The sequence below is a fragment of the Capra hircus genome, chromosome 16 (assembly GCF_001704415.2).
Source record: "Capra hircus breed San Clemente chromosome 16, ASM170441v1, whole genome shotgun sequence".
In the NCBI taxonomy this organism is placed as follows: Eukaryota; Metazoa; Chordata; class Mammalia; order Artiodactyla; family Bovidae; genus Capra; species Capra hircus.
In genome coordinates, this window is record NC_030823.1 from 32,121,625 (window position 1) to 32,145,444 (window position 23,820).

Consider the following 23,820-nt stretch of genomic DNA (forward strand, 5'->3'; position numbering starts at 1 on the left):
ATACCTAATAATAACCAGAATTCATTAAAATTGTAGAATTGCTTATTTTCTATGACATATTTGCTTTTCTTCCTACCCAGTGGTGTGTTGGGAGTTGACATGTACCAGTTTAGAATAGCCAGTTGTTAAATATCAAGAATTTTGTGAGCTGGTTGTTGAAAACAACCATTAGTAAAAATTAAATTATATGAACTTAAAATTAAACCAGGAACATTAAAATCAAGGATAGAAAATACTCAAAACTCTTCACTCTTTGATAATGTTGTTAACTTTTACTCTTCTCTGTTCTTTTGAGGATACTTATATATTTTGAGGTTGGAAATCCTGTATAATGTTTTGCTTCTGCACATCTTCTGTTGATAAATCTAATAATATATCTATGTATTATATATGTATAATTTCCCAAGATAGCTGATTATTAAGCATTTACCAGCATGTATCATTCCTAACAATGAGTAAAATCAAATAAAACTTGCTCTATCAAATTCAGATTTAAAAATAGATTTCCTTTGTTTTATTTTCCTCCTTGTTTCCCTGTCCTTTCTTTATTTCTCTCTTTTTCCTCTTTTCCTCCCATCTTACTTCCTCCTCTGTTATTTTCTGTTTCTCTCATCCTTTCTTCAGAGTGACTGTATGAAACTGAGAAATCTAGAAAACACCTGAATTTCCGATTGTGTCAGGTGTCAGTTGAATAAGAGTATCTTCAAAGAAGGGGATATAAATTTTTAATTTATATTGAAACTTGTATAGCAGATTCCATTACAGTGATAGTTCATATATTAACTTTCTCACTTCTCTGAAAATTCATTTGAAATATGAAAGCGATTTATTGGCTTCTGTTAGCAATGCTCTCTAAATTGTTTTTTCTAACCTGTTATGTAGTTTTTTCAGAATTTATGTTGACAAGGGTGCATTTTGACTAAAGTCATTCTAAAATAATTTTGGTTTGAGAATTGACAATAGCTGTTATTTATTGTGCTAGGTACTTGCTATTTCTAAATGCTTAGCAGTAAGCTACTGTAAGCAGTAAGATTAATCTTACTGTAATTAAGATTACTTAACAGTAATCTTCCATGCTGGTATTATTATTCCCACTATACAGATGAGAAAACTGAGATTAAGTAAGTTTTCATTGTCATACACCTCATAAGTTCTAGAGCTGCTTTGCTAGCTCTGGTTTGTCTCCAAAACTTGTGCTTTTTTCAAATACCGTACTGTCCCAAGCCAAATTCTTACTAATAGTGTATTAGGAAAACTAGATCTTACAACAAAAGCTTTTTATTTTTATGGCTATTTATCGCAAAAACTATTTACACACAGAAAGTTACATTTCACAAAAGCTTTGTAGTTATGCATTCAGCTTATGCAAATGTTCTATAATCATTTAATTTTATTTCTGTTCTCACAGCCTTGGTGGAGGACCAGATGATGCAAAAGAAATTATGAGACACAGTTTCTTTTCTGGAGTAAACTGGCAAGATGTGTATGATAAAAAGGTCAGTTATCTTCATGGTATTGTATTTTTACTCTATTATTTAATTGAATATTGAACGTCTTAGCACAAAACGTTATTGGTAGTTTTCACATCTGAAATGCATTTTGAAATTTTATTCAATGTGATGTTTTCTCTTTATTATCACAATAATTTGTTAGTTTACTTCTCATCATTTCATTGATTCAGAAAAAATAAAGGCACCAATGTTATGATTCTTCAGGAAAACTAGCAAAGCAATCACAATTTTGAAACTTTGTCTCTATACCTTTCATTTTAAAGTGAATGCCTCAGTATAGTTCCTTATTTTTAAAAGGAATTTAAAGCAGTTTAGTTTTAATATTTAACAAAATAATACGTTTATTTGTCTTCTTTGGGGCTTCTCTTTTACTTGAGATAGAACTTCAAGACTTACAAGATGGATGCTACAAATCATATAATTTTATTTTTACTCTAATCTGTACTTGTTTCTAATACTGCAGTGTTTACTTAAGTTTAGAAATAGGAAATTACTATGTCTGTCTTATCTTTTAAATCTTTTTAATTTTATTTTTACTACTTCAGATACTGTTAGTACTGTCAATGATTTTGATATTTTGATTTTCAAATGCTCACATGAAAATTTTACTATGAAATTTTTATGTTATTCAGCATTTGCTTATAATTCTTACCTAGTCAGTTTATGTACTCAGTCCTTCCATTTCAGTTTATTCTAGGTTCTCATGTTTTTCTCTAAAATGTATTTCTCAGCAACATTTATGCAGTGTCTTAATTTTTGCCAAATATTCTTCTCTGTTAATCCCTAAAGCAAAGATAGAGTGATATCATAGAGTTAAGAGGAAGTAAGACAAGTGCATCATTTTTGTATTATGTTACAGTAATAGGGAATGTGATGATTTTAAGCATTTCTTATAACTAGGTGTTTAAAATAGAGGCACCATGTTACGGTACCTCTACTCAAACTTCAATTAAACATATGTTTCTTGAGTTCCTACCATGTATAAAGCACTAAGGTAAGTATTGGATCCTTCTCAAACCTTGTGAGAAGTTTGTGATCATTCTTAAGTATCTCAATGTTTATTAACTTCAGGCAGACAGTTATAGATCTACTTTATAATACTGATGAAATTCTTTATGAGTGGCATCCATGCTGTTTATCATGTGAGTGCACTGCAAAAGAACCTAGAAATAATATATGATCAAAGGTTTCCTTTGGCACACAAAGTTATAAGCCACAACTAAATATTCCTTTGATATATGCTCTGTCCAAAGAGGAGGACACCACCACTAACAACAACCAAACGGAAAGAAAAATTTCCTTAAGAGACTAAATGTGGGGCATTGGTATGGCACTGCTAACTTTAAAGAAGGGGTAAAATATGGATTTTCTTCAGTCCTATTCAGAGAGTCAGATAGGCTAATAAGATTGGAGTTTGGCATCACCTAAGGGTGAACTCCGGGAGTTGGTGATGGACAGGGAGGCCTGGCGTGCTGTGATTCATGGGGTCACTAAGAGTCGGACACGACGAGCGACTGAACTGAACTGAACTAAAAGGAATGCACTGAGCACCCAGCCAGCGCACAGTGAAGAAACAAGGCTTATCCTATCTCTGCCCCATGGGCTCAGCATGCCCAGAGTGAAAGTACTGTTAAGATACCCAGGCAGCTCCCTTGTGGTGAATGAAACTGGAGAAGCCAGCAAGAAGGGCAGTACAAGGAGCTGCCAAAACATAGCTTTAGATGATGCGTGTGAAGAAATGAATTTAAATTGTTAGAGTTTACATTAAAATAGTTGCTGCTTAACTTGAGCAAAAATGTTAAGTATCCTGCATAAAGAAGCACAGCTGCAAAAATCACAAAGTTTCTACTCATTGACACTTGCTGCAGGTTTACTCGAGGGTGTGGGTGGTATCTGGGCTGTCACATGGCCCTGATGTTTTCAGCCATCTTCGTACACCCGAAGAAGAACAGTGTCATAGCAGCATGCTTAAATTTTGACACTCTTTCTAAAAGGTGGTGGAAATAAGATTGGGTTTATTTGGGTTTGTATTGTATTACAACAAACAAGGAATTAATTATAGGAATGCTAATACAGTAGCTATTTTCATGAATTTACCTGTGTTTTCAAACATTTTTGAGGGGTCTTATATCTTTAAAATGCATAACTTATTCTTCATCTCTAAGGTCAGGTGCTTTTCAGTTTTACTAATGTGCTTTGGGAGAATTGCTGTTTCTATGCATTTATGACATGATTGCTAGCTACCTTCCTATTGCTGTGTATCATGGGAAACTCTCCAGATGAAGGTGTGTGTGAAGATGCTGGTATGTTTAGCGGAAGGGCTTCCCCAGTGGCTCAGTGGTAAAGAATCCGCCCGCCAGTGCAGAAGATGCAGGAGACACGGGTTTGAGCTCTGGGTTGGGAAGATCCTCTGGAGGAAGAAATGGCGCTCCATGCCAGTATTCTTGCCTGGAAAATCCCATGACCAGGGGAGCCTGGCAGGCTACAGTCCAGGGGGTCACATAAGAGTCAGACAGGACTGAGCGCCTGAACATGAGCACCTTTAGGGGAAAGTGAAACTTCTTCCTAGGGAAAGTTAAAAATGAATTGATCTTACCTGTGAGTATCATCATGTACCACTGTAGATAACTCAGTGCTGGAAGGTGGAGGTGCTCATCCTAGGTCTGCTGCTTCTCTCCTGTGTGGAAATGGACAAGTTGTTTTACACCCACAGGAAATGATGATCTTTGAAGTGTCTTCAGGCTTTCAGATTCTCTGGTAGGATGTTTTATATGAATTTATCTAGGTAAATTTCTATATGTTTTATACTCAGTTTGTCAACTTTATACAAAAAAGTCTGCTGGGAGTTTTCTGTGAGACTGTGTTCAATTTATAGAAGAATTTGGGGAGGATTGGCATTTATTTAGGCCTTCTTTAATTACTCTCAGTAATGTTTCATAATTTTCAGTGTTTAGTTCTTATTCATATTTTGTTAAATTTATCCATAAGTATTTCATGTCTTCTGATGTGAATGATACTTTAAAATTTTATTTTCATATTGTTTGCTACCAGTAGAAATAGGATTGATTTTTGTATGGGGATCTTGTATCCTACAAGCTATTAGTTTTTGTAGTTTTTTTGTACATGATGTAGGGTTATCTAAATAGATGACCATATTTTATATAAATAAAAAGCTTTACTTCATTTTTAATCTGTATGTATTTTATTTCTTGTCCTTAATTATATTGGCTGGGACCTTTCTACAATGTGGAATAGAAATGCTGAGAGTTAACATCCTGGTTTTGTTTCTAAGGAGAGAAAACATTGTTTCTAGGGAGAAAACACTGTTTACCATTAAATATGACATTAATCACATCTAACACTGAAATATTCATTACTAAATACCATTCTCCAGTAAAAAGAATCAGTTATTTGGAGAAGTAGTTGATCTCACAGCTGGGATGGGGAAGGTAAAAGAAGAGCCCAAGGAATTTTGTGGTGCCAGAAAGTAAAAAAAAAAAAAAACAAGGAAGGTAGATGGAAAGGTTCATGTTAATAGAACACAGGAACCAACCTTAAGTAATTTCCAGTGGAGAAAGCTGGAACAATTTTAGTAGCAAAACAAATATTATATGTGACCCAAAGAATGAGATACATGTCTATTAGTCTATACTGCAAAATTAGTGATTGAACAAATAGATAAAATATTGAGAAGAGACAGGTCTTCATTAAAATAGTAGCAGTATTGTTGCTTAGTCATGTCTGACTCTTTGAGACCTCGTGGACTATATCCTGCCAAGCTCCTCTATCCATGGGATTCTCCAGGCAAGAATACCGGAGTGGGTTGCCATTCCCTTCTCCAGGGGATCTTCCTGACTCAGGGATTGTGCCCAGGTCTCCCACATTGCAGGCAGATTCTTTGTCACCTGAGACACCAGGGAAGCCCCATCTTCATTATAGGTGAATTCGAATTAATAAAGGTAGAAGGAATCAGGGAAATAGAAAATTATCATTAAAAACCCCAGAATAAAAATTGCTGTATGCAGTTCACCAGTGAATGCTAAAATTAGTGGGTAAAAGTAAAGAAACAGAATATTTGCATGTCTACATATCTCTCTTAAAATATATATTTACAAAGATTTAAAAGAGTAATTTTAGAGTTAAAAAAAAAAAAAAAAACCTTGGCAAACGTTGCAAAATCCTTGTAACCCATGATATGATAACATGAGAAGGCTGTATCACTTTTGTAGTATTCTTCAAAATGAATAACCTCAGTATGATCATGAGAAAACCTGAAGAAGCCTGCATGGAGAGATATATACCTCAGAATAATTGGTCAGATAGGTTTAAAGGTGTCAGCTTCATGAAACGCAAAGAATGACTGTGGAGCTTTCACAAACTGAAGAGACTAAGGTAGCATGACTAAATGTCGTATGGAATTCTAGATTGGATCTTGGAATAGAAAAGGGCCCTAAGTGGCAAAACTGGTGAAATCTAAATAAAGTTGGTAGCTGAGGAAAAGTGAAAGTGTTAGTTGCTAAGTCATGTCTAACCCTATGCGACCCCATGGACTGTAGCCTGCCAGGCTCCTCTGTCCATGGAATTCTCCAAGCAAGAATACTGGAGTGGGTTACCATTTCCTTCTCCAAGGCATCCTCCCGATCCAGGGTCGAACCTTGAGTCTCCTGCATTACAGGCAGATTCTTCAGTGTCTGAGGCTCCAGGGAAGTTTTGCTTAATTTATTTTTATCTCTTTCTGAAGTATATGTGCTACAATCTTTGAAGAGTGGCTACAGTAATACCTGTCTCATCTGCATCCCTCACTGAATCGTCTCCCTCATCTCCACCTGTTCCCTGGGTGTAACAGGTATTGTCTGCTTCCTCCTTGTTATCATCAGCCAGCTCAGGACGAAATTCATACGTTTCACAACCACTGAAAACTAGTGCCTACCCTGTTTTGAAGTCTTTCTTTCCATTTCTTGCTCAAGCTTATCCATCTTTTCTTGTTTTTTCCTTCCATATAAGGAAAGATTCTGGACTTAGTTTAGCAGTATTTGGACCTAGGGCAAAACACTCTATTAGATCTTTTAATGACATTTTCTGTTCGTTCTTTTCTTTCTTTAAAAGAAACAACACAGTATAAATCCAGAAGGAGATGTGTCGTGATGCATGCAGGTATCTACCCCTCCATGGCATACCCATAGCCAGCCACGTTTGTCGTTTCTAGTAGTTCAAGAAAGTATTTGCACACTCTCAATTTTGGAGTTTTTCTTTTCGGCCTTATTGTGCTTCTCACTGCTTGTGGTTTATTCACTATAGCATATTTTTCAAGTTCTTCATTGCTTACGTCCTATTTTCTCACTGCAGTCTAGTCAAGAGAGAGCTCACACTTACTCCTTTAGTGCTCCACCCGTGCGTGTACCACAGATTCGCAATCTGTACCTTTACTTAGTTTTTGAGCAGCACCTACAGGTTTGAATAGCTCATTTAGCTCTTATAATTCTTACTGCTTGTCATCCAGTAATCTTTTTCTACTCCACCTTTTGGCTTCTCTAAGTCTTAGCAGGTTTGGGGGAGGCGGAAGGTGGATTATGGAGAGAGCTGGCACCAGCCAGCACATCATGGGGTCTCTCTCCATGGTAGGAGGAGAAAGAGGAACACACAAGCTTACTCACGGCACCATACTTTGACTTTTTCCTTATTCATTAGATAATATATGTCTTCTAATGGAATGTGCAGCCCATTTTAATTTAATTCAATTATTAACATAGTTGGGTTTAAATCTGCCATCTTGCAGTTTTATTCCTTTTTTATCTACCTTCTTGTGAATATTTTTGTTTTGATTTTATCTTAGCTATTGTCTCATTAGCCATTCTCCTTTGTTTTTTTGTCGTGAAGTTGTTTTAGAGTTTTCTGTGTATATCACTTACCACACTGTGCCTTCAGTTAATATTATATATCACTTTGAATAGCATATTTCTGTTTCCTCTTCCAGTCTTCACTTTCATATATTCTACTTTCACATATTATAAGCCATCACAATATATCGTAATTCTGTTTAGCTTTAGACAATTATATTTTAATGTGCTAACAATGCTTTATATTTACTACTAGTAGCATTCCCCATTGCCTTATGGAGATCCATGCTTCCATCTGGTATCTTTTTCCTTGTGTGGTGAAATAGTATTAAAGTTACACTGGCACTTTTCATGACTGAATCATGACTTCCTATTTTCCGATTGAAAAATTCAGCATGAAGACTTTGGTGATTCATGGCAGTTATGCCACTGTTAGTGATTGTTGTTGTTTTCTTAAGTAAAGTAAGGTTAGACAAGTACAACATGAATACTCAACAGAGAAAAGAAAGAGGCTAAACAGATGCATCTAGGTACCTTCATATTGACGTTTTCCTTATCGTACTCAAATGGTAGTCCAGTCTAAGACTTCAGATCAGAGAAAAACGAGCCACAAATATCTACCAAATGTTCTGACAGTTTAACTTTAAAATTACTCTCTTCTGTTGATTGTGAGGCATTGCACTGAGGATATAAAAGAACACAGACAGCTGTCAAAACCATGTTAGTTATGATATGAAATGCAAATGGTTTAAGCTTTAAAACCCTCAAGTAGGTTAAAAGCGAAATGTAACTAGATGTTCTGTATAAGAATCGCACCTAAAACAAAATTACGCAGAATAAATGGATAAAATAAGAGGATAAACAGAGATGTAACAGTCAAATGTCACAAAAAGTGAACAGACAGTAATTTCGAGCTCAGTAGAGTTCAACATATAAATATTAAATGTGAGAAGTCATTTTTGGCACGATGAGCGATAGTATAATCTTCAATGTAAAAATTAAAATTTTTGCACCAAATAGGTTTTGTATACACAAAACACTCTTATAAATGCCAGAAGGCCTGATAGAACACAATTTCTTTTTAATGTGGCAGAGGTTCATCAATTTTCTTGATCTTTTCAAAAAGGCAGCTTGTGATTTTGGTGATTTTCTCTATCAGTTTTCAATTTTAAAATTTATGGATTTCTACTCATTTTTATTTATTTTCTTATTATTTCAGATTTTATTTGCTCTTCTATTTCTGGCTTCCTAAACTGGAAGCATAGATGATTGCTTTTAGAGCTTTCTTTTTGAATGTGTGATTCAGCGCTGTAAGTTGTCCTATGTAGGCTATTTTTACTGCATCCCACAAACTTTGATGAGTTGTATTTATTTTTATTTACTATAAAATATATTTAAAATTTTCTTGAAATGTCTTATTTGACCCATGTGTTATTTGGAACTATATTATTTGATATTTGCTGCTGCTGCTGCTGCTAAGTCACTTAAGTCGTGTCCGACTCTGTGCGACCCCATAGACGGCAGCCCACCAGGCTCCTCTGTCCCTGGGATTCTCCAGGCAAGAACACTGGAGTGGGCTGCCATTTCCTTCTCCAATGCATGAAAGTGAAGTCGCTCAGTCGTGTCCAACTCTTCGCGACCCCATGAACTGCAGCCTACCAGGCTCCTCCGTCCATGGGATTTTCCAGGCAAGAGTACTGGAGTGGGGTGCCATTGCCTTTTCCGGTTTGATCTCTATTTGGAATTTTTCCAGATATATTTATCTTACTGATTGCCAGTTTAATTTTTTTGTGGTCTGAGAGCATACCTTTGTATGATTTCTGTTCTTTTAAATTTAAGATGTGTTTCATGACCTGGAATATGGTTTCTCTTGGTAAATATTCTGTGAGCTTAAGTAGAATATGTATTCTGCCATTGTTGGAGGAGGTAGTTTATAAATATCAACTCGATCCAGTTGGCTGATGGTGCTTTTCAGTCTTTCTAATTTTCCACCTTCTAAATCTGTCAATTACTGATAAAGGGATGTTAAAAGTCTCCAACTATCATAGTGAATCAAATCTATTTCTCCTTACAGTTCTATCAGTTTTTGGCTATTGTATTTCGAAACTCTCTCGTTAGATGCATACGCATTAAGCATTGTTATGTCTTTCTGGAGAATTAACCCCTTTATCATTATGTAATGTTTCTTTTTGTATGATAACTTTCATCCTCTAAAGTTGGCTCTGTCTGAAGTTAATATGGCTATTCCAAGTTTCTTTTGATAAGGTGTTACCATGGTTTCACCTTACTTTTTTTTTAACCTACAGTTAATACAGTCTTAGATCACATTAGATTTTTTTAAATCGAAGTATAGTGGATTTACAATATCCTGTTAGTACGGGTGTATAGCACAGCGATTCAGTTGTAGTATATGTATATTTTTCTCTGTATTCAGATTCTCTTCCCTTATAGGTTATTACAAGATACGGTGTAGAGTTCCCTGTGCTCTACAGTAGATCCTTCTTGGTTGCCTATTTTATATATGGCAGTGTGTATGTTAATGCCAACCTCATAACTTATCTCTCTCCTACTGCTTCTCCCATTTGGTAACTGTAAGTTTGTTTTCTATGCCTGTGAGTCTTCTTTCTGTTTGGAAATAAGTTCATTTGTATCTTCTCTTAGGTTTTTCATATAAGCGATACCATTTGATATTTATCTTTCACTGTCCAGCTTGTTTCACTTAGTGTGATAATCTCTAGGTCCCCCTATGTTGCTGCGAATGGCATTGTTTTATGTCTGAGCAATATTCTGTCGTATATATGTATGCTACATCTTTTTTCTCCTTCCTCTGTCAGTGGACATTCAGGTTGCTTCCATATCTTGGATATTGTAAATAGTGATGCTATGAAAAGTGGAGTGCGTGTACCTTTTTAGACTGTGATTTTCCCCAGATACATGCCCAGGAGTGGGATTGCAGAATCATATGTAGTTCTATTTTTAGTTTTTCAAGAAACCTCCATACTGTTCTGCACAGTGGTTGTACCATTTTACATCCCTGCCAACAGTGAGGGAGGGTTCCTTTCCCCCAACCCCACATCCTCTCTAGCATTTATTACTTGTAGACTTTTAATGATGGCCATTCTGATCAATGTGAGGTGATACCTCATTGTGGTTTTGAGTCAGATTTCTCTAATAATTAGCGACGTTGAGCATCTTTTCATGTGCCTTTTGGCCATTTGTATGTCTTCCTTGGACAGTTACATGTAAAGGAATGAAATTAGAAAATTCTCTAATTCTATACACAAAAATAAATTCAAAATGTATTAGAGACCTAAATGTAAGACCAAATGATCTGTAATATGGTGTCTAGCACTAATTTTGGAATACCGTTCTTGCTTCAAGTATTTCTTCTGCGCCTTCCTGTCCCTTCTCTTCCCTTAGTCCCGTTACATGTACATTACATCTTTTATAGTTGTCTCAGAATGCTTGGATATTCTGTTCTTTTTTATTCTTGTTTCTCTTTGTATTTCAGTTTGGAAAGTTTCTTCAAGCTCACCAGTTATTTCCTTGACTGTGTTCTGACTATTGGTGAACCTGTCAAAGGCATTTTATGGTGGTGTTTTTGATTGCTAGCGTTTCCTTTGATGCTTTCTTAGAGATTCCATTTATCTACTTATAATACTCACCTATTCTTGCTCGTAGTTCACTTTTTCTACTAAAGCCTGTAGTATAATAATCATAGCTGCTTCAAATTCCTGGTCTCATAATTCCAACATCTATCTCTCTCTGTCATATCTGAGGCTTGCTTTATATCTTGAAAATACACATTTTTATCCCTTTATGTCTTGCAATTTTTTTGTTGAAAGTCAGACATTGTACTGAGTAAAAGAAATTGAGGAAATTGCAGTAAATAGGTCTTTAGTGGAGGTGTTACATGTATCTATCTCACTAGTTTACCAGGTTTGAACATACTTATTAGTTTTAGTGCCATTTTTTTAAGGTGATAGTCTATATAATATAGATGATTGTGTCATCTGTTTCCAACTTGTATGCCTTTTATCTCTTTTTTTCTTGCCTCCTTGCGTTGACTAAGATTGCCAGAACAATGTTGTATAGAGATGGTGAGAATAGACATTTAATTATTACTGATTTGGGGGAGATGGTATTTACATTTCCCCTTCTGATTATGATATTAGGTATAGGTTTTTTTATGCTTGCCATCTCTCAGGTTAAAATTATCTGCTGTTTATTTCCTGAGCACTTAAAACAGATGCTGGATTTTGTCAGTTTTTCTGCATTCGTAGAGATAATTGTGTAATGTTTCTACTTTAGTTTATTAATATAGTGAATCACATAGATTTTCAAATATTACACCTATATTGCATGCCTAGAATAAACTTCTAAACAATCATGGTATATTATCTTTTTTATATATTGCTAGATTTTTGTTAGTATTTTTATTTTAGGATTTTGCATTGATATTCATAGGAAGCATTGGGCTATACTTTTCTTTTCATGTACTTTCTGGTTTTAGAATCAGGATAATAATACTAGACACTGAAAATAAATGGTGTTACCTTTTTTATTTTATGGAAAAGTTTGCATAGAGTTACTATATCTCCTCTCTCAGTGTTGATAGAATGTCCTGTGAAGTCGTCTGAGCCTAGACTAAAGTAATTCAATTTATTCAGTGTATGTTCAGCATTTCTAATTATCTTTTTTTTTCAAAAAGATTTTTTAGTTCATATATGTTTCAAGGAATTTTAATACTTCATCATTATTGAATTCATTGACACTTGAGTTGATGGATTATTTGCTTTATTTTTCTATTCCTCTTATCTTGTTTTATAAATTAGCCCTTTCTTTTAGCCAGTTACATTGAAAAGTTAATACATTTGAATCCTTTCCTCTTTTATAATATTATCTTGTAGTGTTGTATTTTTACTACCTCTAAGCGTTGCTATAGCTGCATCATGTAAGTTTTTTTGGTCATATTATGATTTAATTTTTACTTCAAGATGCTTTTTAATTTTCCCTATGATATCATCTTTTACTCTATAGATTATTGAAGTATGTTGTTTGATTTACAATATTTGGAGATTTATTAACTATTTTTCTGTTTAGGTTTCTAGTCTAATTCTGTTGTTAAGGAACATACTTTTATAATTCTAAATACTTTAAATTTTGAGGTTTATTTTATGAAAAAATATGATTTATGTTGATGAGTATTTTATATACATTGAAAATAATGTGTATCTTTGTTATATACAGTGTTCTATAAATGTCAGTTAGATCAAGTGGGTTAATAGTTTTAAGTATTCTGCATCCTTACTGATTGACTGCTTGCTTTTATCAGTTAATAAGAGAGCATAAGTAAAGTCCTGACCTATAATTGTGGTGTTGACTAATTCTCTTTTAGTTCTGTCACTTTTGCTTTAAACTTGCTGTTCTGTTCTTAGGTGCACCCGGTTTTAAGACTGTTATAACTTCTTTCAGTGAATTTCGTCACCTCATCTAAGTTAGCCAGCTTTTTGCATAAAGATTACAGTGGCTGTACATGAAATAGAAAATATTAAAATAGAGAAAGTCAATAAAACCAAAAATAGTTGATTGTTTGAAAAGATCATAATTGACAAATTTTTAACTAGATTGGCTAAGAAAATGAGAAAAAATATTAAAATCACAGGTGGAAAAACATTAATATTGATTTTACAGAAATAAAAAGGATTGTTAAGAGGATAATGTGAACAGCTATATACTAATAAAGTAGATAAACCTGTATGCAGTGGAAAAATTCCTAGAAACACACAAACTGCCAAAGTGACTCAAGTAGAAGTGTGTGTGTTAGTCACTCAGTCATGTTCAACTCTGCGACTCCACGGACTTCAGCCCGCTAGGCTCCTCTGCTCTGTCCATCAAATTGTCCAGGCCAGAGTACTGGAGTGGGTTGCCATGCCGTTCTCCAGGGGATCTTCCCAACCCAGGGATTGACCCTGGGTCTCCTGCATTGCAGGCATATTCTTTACCAGCTGAGCTACATGGGAAGCCCCCCAAGTAGCAGCAGAAAATTTGAATAGACATAAACAGTAATAAGGACTGATAGGGACAAAGTAAACTGAAAACTCCAATAAAGAAAAGCCCACACAAGGTCAGATGGCATCACTAGAGAATTATTCAAGCGTTGAAAGGAGAAATGATGCCACCCCTTCTCAGATTCTTCAAAGAAACTGAAGAGTAGTGAATGCTTGCTGACTCTGTTAGGACAGCATTACCCTGATTCCAAAGTTATGCAGACACACAGCAACAAAACTACACAGCCGTATCCCCAGTTAATTCCCACGAAAGTACTAGCAAACCAATCAGTGGCATATTAAAGGGCTTATACATCCTGATGAAGTGAGTTTTATTCCAGGAATGCAAAAATTCAACATACTAAAATTAATCAATGTAATACCCTACTTTAATAGAATAAAGAAAAAAAAATGTGATCTCAGTTGGTAAAGAAAAAACTTTTGACAAAGTTCAACACTCTTTTCATGGTAAAAGAACCAAAACAAACAAACAAAATTATACTTAGAAAACTAGAAATAGAAAGAAACCTCCTCATCATAATATAAACCATTTGTGAACCCACCATTTGTCACACACTCAAATGATGAAACTTGGAAAGCTTTTCCCCAAAGATAAGGAAGAAGACAAGCATGCCTACTTTCAGCATATCAACATATCAACAAAAAAGATGCTCTTATTTTCAACATAATACTAGAAATTGTTGTCAGAGTATTTACAAAGAACAGGCAATAAAATGCAATCAGATGGAAAAGGAAGTAGTAAAACTACTTCTGTTAACAGATGACATGATCTTGTATTCAAAAACCTCTTAAAGCTAATAAAATCACACACAAAATATATTTCTATACATTAGATAAAAACAATACGAAAAGCAATTTAATACGAAAATTCCATGTTAAATAACATCATAAAGAAGAAAATATTTAGGGATAAATTTAGTTATTATATAATAATGTATATTATTCTATATAACTACATAAGAATTATTATTATATGTAATAATTTATTAGACCAGATGGACTTGATTGAGTTATATATATATATATATACATAATATATAATTTTATAAAGTTATGTACATATACATACATACATATATAAATGAATAAGTCCATCTGGTCTAATGCATCATTTTAAGCCTTACTGATCTTCTCTCTGGATGATCTGTCCATTGATGTAAGTGGTGTGTTAAAGTCCACCTCTATTATTGTGTTCCTGGCAATTTCTACTTCTATTTGCCTTATATATTGGGCTTCCCTGATAGCTCAGTTGATAAAGAATCTGCCTGCAGTGCAGGAGATCCCAGTTCAATTCCTGGCTCAGGAAGATCCGCTGGAGAAGAAATAGGCTCTCCACTCCAGTATTCTTGGGCTTCCCTTGTGGCTCAGCTGGTAAAGAATCTGCCTGCAATGTGGGAGACCTGGGTTCCATCCCTGGGTTGGGAAGATCCCTAGAGAAGGGAAAGGCTACCCACTCCAGTATTCTGGCCTGGAGAATTCCATGGACTGTGTAGTCCATGGGGTCACAAAGAGTCGGACATGACTGAGCGACTTTCACTATGCATGTATTCACTATATATTGAAGGCCTCCTGTGTTGAGTGCATACATATATATAATAGTTACGATATCTTCTTGGGTTGATTCCTTGATCATTGTGCAGTATCCTTTGTCTCTGGCATTGGTCTTTAAAGTCTGTTTTGTCTAGGTATTTGTACTCCAGCTTTCTGTTGATTTTCATGTTCATGCAGTACGTTTTCCAGTCCCATCATTTTCTATGTCATTACATCTGAGGTGAGTCTGTAGGCTGCATATATATATGGGTCTTGTTTTTGTATCTGTCAGCCACTCTCTGTCTTTTGAATTGAGGATTTAGTCTATTTACATTTAAGATAATTATCAATAAGTATATTCTTTTTGCTATTTTTAAGAATTGTTTTGGGGGTGTTTGTGTAGGTCTTTTTTCCCCCCCCCCCTTCTTGTTTTGTTCTCATGGTTTAATTACTAGAGTGTTATGTCTGGATTTATTTTTTGTATGTGTATCTCTTACAGATTATTTGTGGTTATCAGGAGATTACTACCATACATATACATATATAGTTGTTTTAAGTTGCTGATCTCTGACTTTCAAATGTACTTTAATAATCCTGCATTTGTACTCTCCTCCCCTCGTGATTACTGTTTTTGATACCATATTTTACATCTAAATGTTGTATATACCTATTAACTGCTTATGGTGGATATAGATGGCTTTACCACTTTTGTCTTTTAATTTTTCCACTAGCTTTGTACATAGACATTATCCTTTCTTTACACTGTTGGGTTGGCCAAAAAGTTCATTTTTGGTTTTTCAATGCAGATATTTTATAGTTCAATTAAAATGCATTAATAAGTGATCCTCCAAACATACTTCTTTGTCCTTCTTAAGGAATACATGCAGATCTTGTTTTATTGCACTTCACTTTATTGTTCTTCACAGATAATGCATGTTTTTGCAAATTAAAGGTTTGTGGCAACCCTGTGCCTATCAAGTCTATCAGTGCAACTTTTCCGAAAACATTTACTCACCTCATGTATCTCTCACATTTTGATAATTCTTAAAAACATTTCAGACTCTTTCTTTTTGTATTTATTATGGTAATCTGTGGTCAGTGATTTTTAGCATTACTACTTTAATTGTCTGGAGGATCCATGAGCCACACTTAATGGATGCACAGTAGATGTTATGTGTTCTGACTGCTTCACAGACTGGGCGTTCCACCGTTTTTCTCCTTCTTCTCGAGTCTCCTTGTTCCCTGAGACACAACATTATTGAAAGAAGGCTGATTGACAACCCTACAGTGGCCTACCAGTGTTCAAGGGGAAGGAAGAATTGCATGTCTCCCAGTTTAAATCAAAAGCTAGAAATGATTAAGCTTAGTGAAGAAGGTATGTTGCAAGCCAAGATAAGCCCAAAACGAGGCTTCTTCTCCATTTAGCCAAGTTGTGAATGCAAAGGAAAAGTTCTTGAAGGAAATTAAAACTGCTACTCAATGAACACACAAATGGTAAGAATGCAAAACAGCAGTATTGCTAATGTAGAGAAAGTTTGAATTGTCTGGATAGAAGATCAAAGCAGCCACAGCATTCCCATAGGCCACAGCCTGATCTGGCACCACGCCCTGACACTTGCGTTCTTTGAAGGCCAAGAGAGGTAAGGAAGGTTCTGAAGAAAATCTTGAAACTGGATGTTGCTTCACAAGGTTTAAGGAAAGAAACTGTCTCCGTACATAACGTAAAAGTTCAAAGTGAAAGAGCAAGTGTTGTATAAGAAGCTGCAGCAAATTATCCAGCTAAGATCATTAATAAAGGTGGCTATAGTAAACAACAGATTTTCAATGATGTTAAAACAGCCTTCTTTTGGAAGAAGATGCCATCAAGGACTTCCATAGCTAGAGAGGAGAAGTCAGTGTCTGGCTTCAAAGCTTCAAGGAACAGACTGACTCTTTTGAGTCAGGGGCTAGTGCAGCTCGTGAGGCTTCCCAGGTGGCTTGGTGGTAAAGTCTGCCTGCCAGTGCAGGAGACACAGGAGTCGTGGGTTCGATCCCTGGGCCAGGGAGATCCCCTGGAAGAGGAAATTGGTAACCCACTCCAGTATTCTTGCCTGGAGAATCCCATGGACGGAGGAGCTGGATGGGCTGTAGTCCATGGGGTCACAAAGAGGTAGACACAATTGAGCGACTGAGCACGCATGCACAGAGCAACTGGTGATTTTAAGTTGAAGCCAGTATTCATTTTTTCATTCCAGGCATCCTGAGGCTCTTAAAAATTATACTGTCTACTCTGCCTGTGCTTTAAAAATGCAGCAACAAAGCCTGGATGACAGCACATCTGTTTACAACAGTTTACTGAATATTCTAAGCCCACTGTTGAGACCTACTGCTCAGATAAAAAGATTCCTTTCAAAATATTACTACTGCTCATTGCCATGCACCTAGTCATCTAGTGGGAATGTACAGCAAAGTTAATGTTTTCCTGCCTGCTAAGACACATCCATTGCAGTCCATTTTAGTTCACAGATTCCTAAAATGTTGATGTTCACTCTTGCCATCTCTTATTTGACCACTTCCAATTTGCCTTGATTCATGGACCTAACATTCCAGGTTCCTATGCAGTATCGCTCTTTACAGCGTCAGACTTTACTTCCATCACCAGTTACATACACAACTGGGTATTGTTTTTGCTTTGGCTCCATCTCTTCATTCTTTCTGGAGTTATTTCTCCTCTGATCTCCAGTAGCATATTGGGCACCTACTGACCTGGGGAGTTCATCTTTCAGTGTCCTATCTTTTTGCCTTTAAATGCTGGACTGGATGAAGCACAAGCTGGAATCAAGATTGCTGGGAGAAATATCAATAACCTCAGATATGCAGATGACACAACACTTACGGCAGAAAGCAAAGAAGAACTAAAGAGCCTCTTGATGAAAGTGAAAGAGGAGAGTGAAAAACTCAACATTTAGAAAACTAAAATCATGGCATCTGGTCCCATCACTTCATGGCAAATAGATGGGGAAACAATGGAAACAGTGACAGACTTTATTTTGGGATGCTTCAAAATCACTGCAGATGGTGACTGCAGCCATGAAATTAAAAGATGCTTGCTCCTTGGAAGAAAAGTTATGACCAAACTAGACAGCATATTAAAAAGCAGAGACATAATTTTACCAACACAGGTCCATCTAGTCAAAGCTGTGGTTTTTCTGGTAGTCATGTATAGATCTGAGAGTTGGACTATAAAGAAAGCTGAGTGCCAAATAATTGATGCTTTTGAACTGTGGTGTTGGAAAAGATTCCTGAGAGTCCCTTGGACAACAAGGAGATCCAACCAGTCTATCCTAAAGGAAATCAGTCCTGAATATTCATTGGAGGGACTGATGCTGAGGCTGAAACTCCCAATACTTTGGCCACCTGATGCAAAGAACTGACTCATTTGAAAAGACCCTGATGCTGGGAAAGATTGAAGACAGGAGGAGAAGGGGACAACAGAGGATGAGATGGTTGGATGGCGTCACCAGCTCAATGGACATGAGTTTGAGTAAACTTCAGGAGTTGGTGATGGACAAGGGAGGCCTGACGTGCTGCAGACCATGGGGTTGCGAAGAGTCGGACACGACTGATCGACTGAACTGAAGACACATCCATTGTGAAGCCCTTGAATTAAGGAATCATTTCAATTTTCAAGTTTTATTAGTTAAATTCATTTTTTTAAGGGTGCAGCTGCTGTACAGATTTCTCTGTTGGACCTGGGCAAAGTAAGTTGAAAGCCTTCTGGAAAAGATACACCATTCTAGATGATATTAACAACATATCATGAAGAAGTTAAAAGTTCATCATTAGTAGGAATTTGGAAGAAGTTAATTCCAGCCTTCATGGATGACTTTGAGAAGTTCAAGACTTCCATGGAAGAAGTAACTGCAGATGTGGTGAAAATAGAAGGAGACCTAGAATTAGAAGTAGAACCTGAAGATAGGACTAAATTGCTGTAACCTCATTTTGAAACTTGAACACGTGAGGAGTTACTTCTTGTGGATGAAAAAAGAAAGTTGTTTCTTGAGATGGCGTTTACTCCATCTCAGGAAGATGCTATAAAGATTGTTGAAATGAAAATGTGTTTAGAATATTGCAGTAAGATTTAAGAGGATTGTTTCCAATTTTGAAAGACGGTCTACTGTGGGTAAAGTGCTATCAAACAGCATTGCATGCTACAGAGAAGTCATTTGTGAAAAGAAGAGTCAATTGATGCAACAAACTTCATAGTTATTTTAAGAAATTGTCACAGCCACCCCACCCTTCAGCAACCACCACACTGATCAGTCAGCAGCAGACATAAGCCCACATGGACACAAAAGCCTCTACCAGCAAAAAGATTAGAACTCGCTGACGGTTCAGACGATACTTAATATTTTTTTAGGAATGTTATTTAGGCATGATGTTATTGCACACATTAGAGACTACAGTACAGTGAAAACATAACTCTTATACACCCTGGGGAACCAAAAAGTTCTCGTGGCTCTCCTTACTGCTCTTTGAGCTTTATTGCGGTGGTCTGTTCCAGAGTCAGTAATATCTCCAAAGTATGCCTGTGGAGTCATTCAGATCATTTAAAGTCCTGTTTAACTAAAAGCTTCCCAGGTTAGGTGGTACTGCTGCTTCTTATTTCTTTTAATTTTACCATTCTGCTGTTCAACTGCTAGTGTACATCTACAAGGAGAAGCTTGAATATATAACTTAGGAAAGACAAGTATGTGTCCACCTGTGACCTCTCTCATACATGCTGCCCTCTCTGCCACAAATTAAAGACTTCATCTTTTCATGCTCAACTTTTAAAGCCGCTACTTATCTTTCTTCATTTCTCACCAAAACCTTGTCCCCCTCAACCTAGGAGTTCTCTTATCACTGCCTCTTTTGTAAGGAGTTGATCTGGTGTGATAATGAGAGAGTGAGGTTGTCATTACAGGAACTTGAGCAAAGGAGCTAAGTTCTTGGTCATCCTCATAGAAATATAAATGAATTTTTCTATGAACATATTATGATTAATGGTTGGTAGCCTATTAACATTGCTTTCTTGTATTTTAGGTTGAATAGACTTTAATATTACTGCCTGGGAGCCACATTGTATAAGATTTTTTAATTTGCTTTTCTTTTCTGTCTGTTGAAATAAGTCTTAGGTTTTCTCCAGTGTCCATATAGGCTGGTTTATAAGTTGAAAATTGCCTATATATATAAAATTTCTCCCCAGTTCACATATTCATTTAACTTTTGCCCATGCTCTTGAACATTTCTAATCAGAAATAGTAATGAGTGGCTGCCACACTGCTGCTGCGGACAATACCTATGAAATCTCCTGGAGGAGGGATAAAGAGTACATTGTTTCAGCAGGCTCTTGGTGAACCCTGAATTTATAATGCGTGCAGTTTGCCTGTCCTCACTATCACAGAAGCATTCAGTAAGGCCCTCTTCATTTCACTAATGAGAACACTTTTACCTTTATAAGCAGCTCTTCTCCAAGTATTGCTGAAATCTTCAAATATACCTTGTACCTGTGGATGCTTGTGAATAGTATCACCTGTCCACAGACCCACAGTCAAAAGCCCTTCTAAGTTCCAGATGTATTGATTAAATATTTAACGTGTGTTATAGCTAAAATATAGTATGACTCGCAAAGAGTCATAGCTAAAATAGTCATTTTGTTGAGGTCAATTTATGATATAATAATTGTATATTAGTGTGATATATACCTTGGATCCCTTGGTGCATTTTTTTATGAAATCAAAGTAAACATTATGGACATGAATTACTATTGTATAGTAATTTTGCAAAAGTAAAAAATAGTTCTTGAGTTTCTGGTCATCTGTAAGGATAATTGGCATGGAGAAGCTTGGCAGATAATATAATTAAATCTTGTTTGTCATAGATCTGTTAGTTTTATCTGAAATAAATCCTCTTTCCATATTCCCACTTTTCCAATACCTGCGTATATTGGAATACACAGGTGTGCACACACACACTCACAAACCATAAAATCAGCTTTTCAGAAGAATTAGAGATTAAATAAATCAGGATCTTGGCCTAATTTTAGTTACTCTCGAGTTATTTTAAAGAGGTGGAGCTATAGCACCAGATTAGTACCTATGGCAAATCTAAGCATTTAATAATTGACAGTTTTTACTATCAGGGTCTGTGTTCCCAGTACTTTTGATCCATGTATGTCATTACAGAATGCTGTATGAGATAACCACATTTATTTAATTAAAATGGCAATTAAAGTTCCATAATCTATGTCACCTTTAAGTCGGCAAAAATAAGACTAGGAGCTGATTGTGGCTCAAGATCATGAATTCCTTATTGCAAAATTCAGATTTAAATTGAAGAAAGTAGGGAAAACCCTTAGGCCATTCTAGATTCAAGGGATTAGATCTGATAGACAGTGTGCCTGAAGAACTATGGACGAAGTTTTGTAACATTATACAGGAAGTGGTGACCGAACCCATCCCCAAGAAAAAGAAATGCAACAAGGCAAAATGATTGTCTGAGGAGGCTTCATACACTGGATTTAGAAAAGGCTGAGGAACCAGAGATCAAATTGCCAACATCAGTTGGATCATAGAAGAAATAAGCGAATTCCAGAAAAACATCTATTTCTGCTTCATTGACTACCTTAAAGCCTTTGACTGTGTGGATCACAACAAACTGTGGAAAATTCTTCAAGAAATGGGAATACAAGACCATCTTAACTGCTTCCTGAGAAACCTGTATGCAGATCAAGAAGCAACAGTTAGAACCGGACATGGAACAACAGACTGGTTCCAAATTGCGAAAGGAGTACATCAAGGCTGTATATTGTCACCCTGCTTGTTTAATTTATATGCAGAGTATATCATGTGAAATGCCAGGCTGGATGAATCACAAGCTGGAATCAAGATTGCTTGGAAAAATATCAGTAACTTAGATACGCAATTGATATCATTCTAATGGCAGAAAGCGAAGAGGAGCTAAAGAGTCTCTTCATGAAGGTGAAAAAGGAGAGTGAAAAAGCTGGCTTGAAACTCAACATTCACAAAACGAAGATCATGGCATCCAGTCCTATCACTTCATGGAAAATAGATGGGGGGAAAATGGAAACAGTGACAGATTTTATTTTCTTAGGCTGCCAAAATCACTGCAGATGGTGACTGCAGCCATGAAATTAAGACGCTTGCTCCTTGAAAGAAAAACAGTGACCAACCTAAACAGCGTATTAAAAAGCAGAGCCGTTATTTTGCCAACAAAGATCCATCTAGTCAAAGCTATGGTTTTTCCAGTAGTCGTGTATGGATGTGAGAGTTGGGAGTATAAAGAATGCTGAGCACCGAAGAATTGATGCTTTCGAACTGTGGTGCTGGAGAAGACTCTTGAGAGTCGCTTGGACTGCAAGGAGATCAAACCAGTCACTCCTAAAGGAAATCAATCCTGAATATTCACTGGAAGCACTCACTGATGCTAAAGCTGAAACTCTAGTACTTTGCTTACTTAATGTGAAGAACTGACTCATTGGAAAAACCCTGATGCTAGGAAAGATTGAGGGCAGGAGGAGAAGGGGTCGACAGAGAATGAGATGGTTGCAAGGCATCATCGACTCAATGGATATTAGTTTGAGCAGACTCAAGAATATAGTGAAGGACAGGGAAGCCTGGCCTGCTACAGTCCATGGGATTGCAAAGAGTAGGACATGACTGAGAGACTGAACAACAACAATAATTACCCAGCAGTAAAATGGATGAGCTGTCAATACATGCAGTGACGTGGATGAGTGTCAAAATAATCATGCTAAGTGAAAACAACCAGATGAAGAATGCATACTATTCGATTCCAAATACATAGACGTCGAGAAAATACATGCAAATCATTCATGATAGAAAGGAAATCAGCTATTGCCTGCAGGTGAATAGAAAAGAGGAGGGGATTACACAGGGTTATGAGAAAACCTCTACAAGTGATGAGTGAGTTCATTATCTTTATTGCATGGGTGTAGACATATGTCAAAACATGAAATTGTATACTTTTTTGTATAGTCTTATATTAAGATATATTTACAATTTATGTCAACCATACCTCAGTAAATCTTTTTTATAAGGACTTGCTCTCATGGAACTTGTATTTTATTGGGGAGGAGACACAATTATGATGACAATAAGCCTGTATTTTTTCTGTGTGTATATATAGGTAGATATGCATCGGATGTTGAAAAGTTTTTTGAAGAGAAAGCAGTGTGAGGATAGAAAGTGATGGGCAGGGGAGGGCAGGTGTTTGAGAGAGGTGGTCAGGTAATGCGGTATCACGATATTTGAATGAAGACTAGTTTGAGCTCCCTGTAGTAGTGTGAAAACTGCATAAAGTTCGTTTCAGTTTTTTTTTAAAGTCTCAGGTGGCCATTCTCTCTCTCATCTAAAAAGATAACATGTTTCCCTTAACGTGAAGGCAGATTTAAGTTTCTGCCATCAGAAGGAGACAGATGGGAAGGGTGGGCAGAGATAAGCAAAACCTAGTCTGCATTCTCAGTAGAAGCCGTTTCTGCTCTAAGAATTTCTTGTGCTTAATTTCTTATTAGAAGGGTGAGACCTATTTTTGGAACATTTGTAGAATGGTGAATCAGAAAGAAAGTTACAGCCAAAATCCCTGTCTTCTCGTTGCCTGCAAGAGAGGCAGATATCCCCTCTGTTTTCTTGAAGGAAAACCCCCAATTCTGCAGTCACTGTCACCACTGGTGTTCTTGTTTGTATGTCTGTGATGCCATTGAGGGATTTGCAGAATCATGTTCTCGGGGAACTTTTATTTTATTGAGGAGGAGGTGTAATGGTGATGCACGTGTGTATGTGTGAGATGTTGAAAAGTCTTTTGAAGGAG

At 36.3% G+C, this 23,820-nt stretch overlaps 1 protein-coding gene across 2 annotated transcripts in view; it reads left to right on the forward strand.

The window, feature by feature from the left end:
- AKT3 (AKT serine/threonine kinase 3) overlaps positions 1-23,820 on the forward strand; it is a 282,280-nt gene that overhangs the window by 244,474 nt on the left and 13,986 nt on the right. For both annotated transcript variants that reach the window (XM_018060261.1, XM_018060259.1), the window contains one exon: positions 1,409-1,496. In XM_018060261.1, the coding sequence (XP_017915750.1) occupies positions 1,409-1,496 (88 nt within the window). The remainder of the gene's footprint in view (positions 1-1,408; positions 1,497-23,820) is intronic.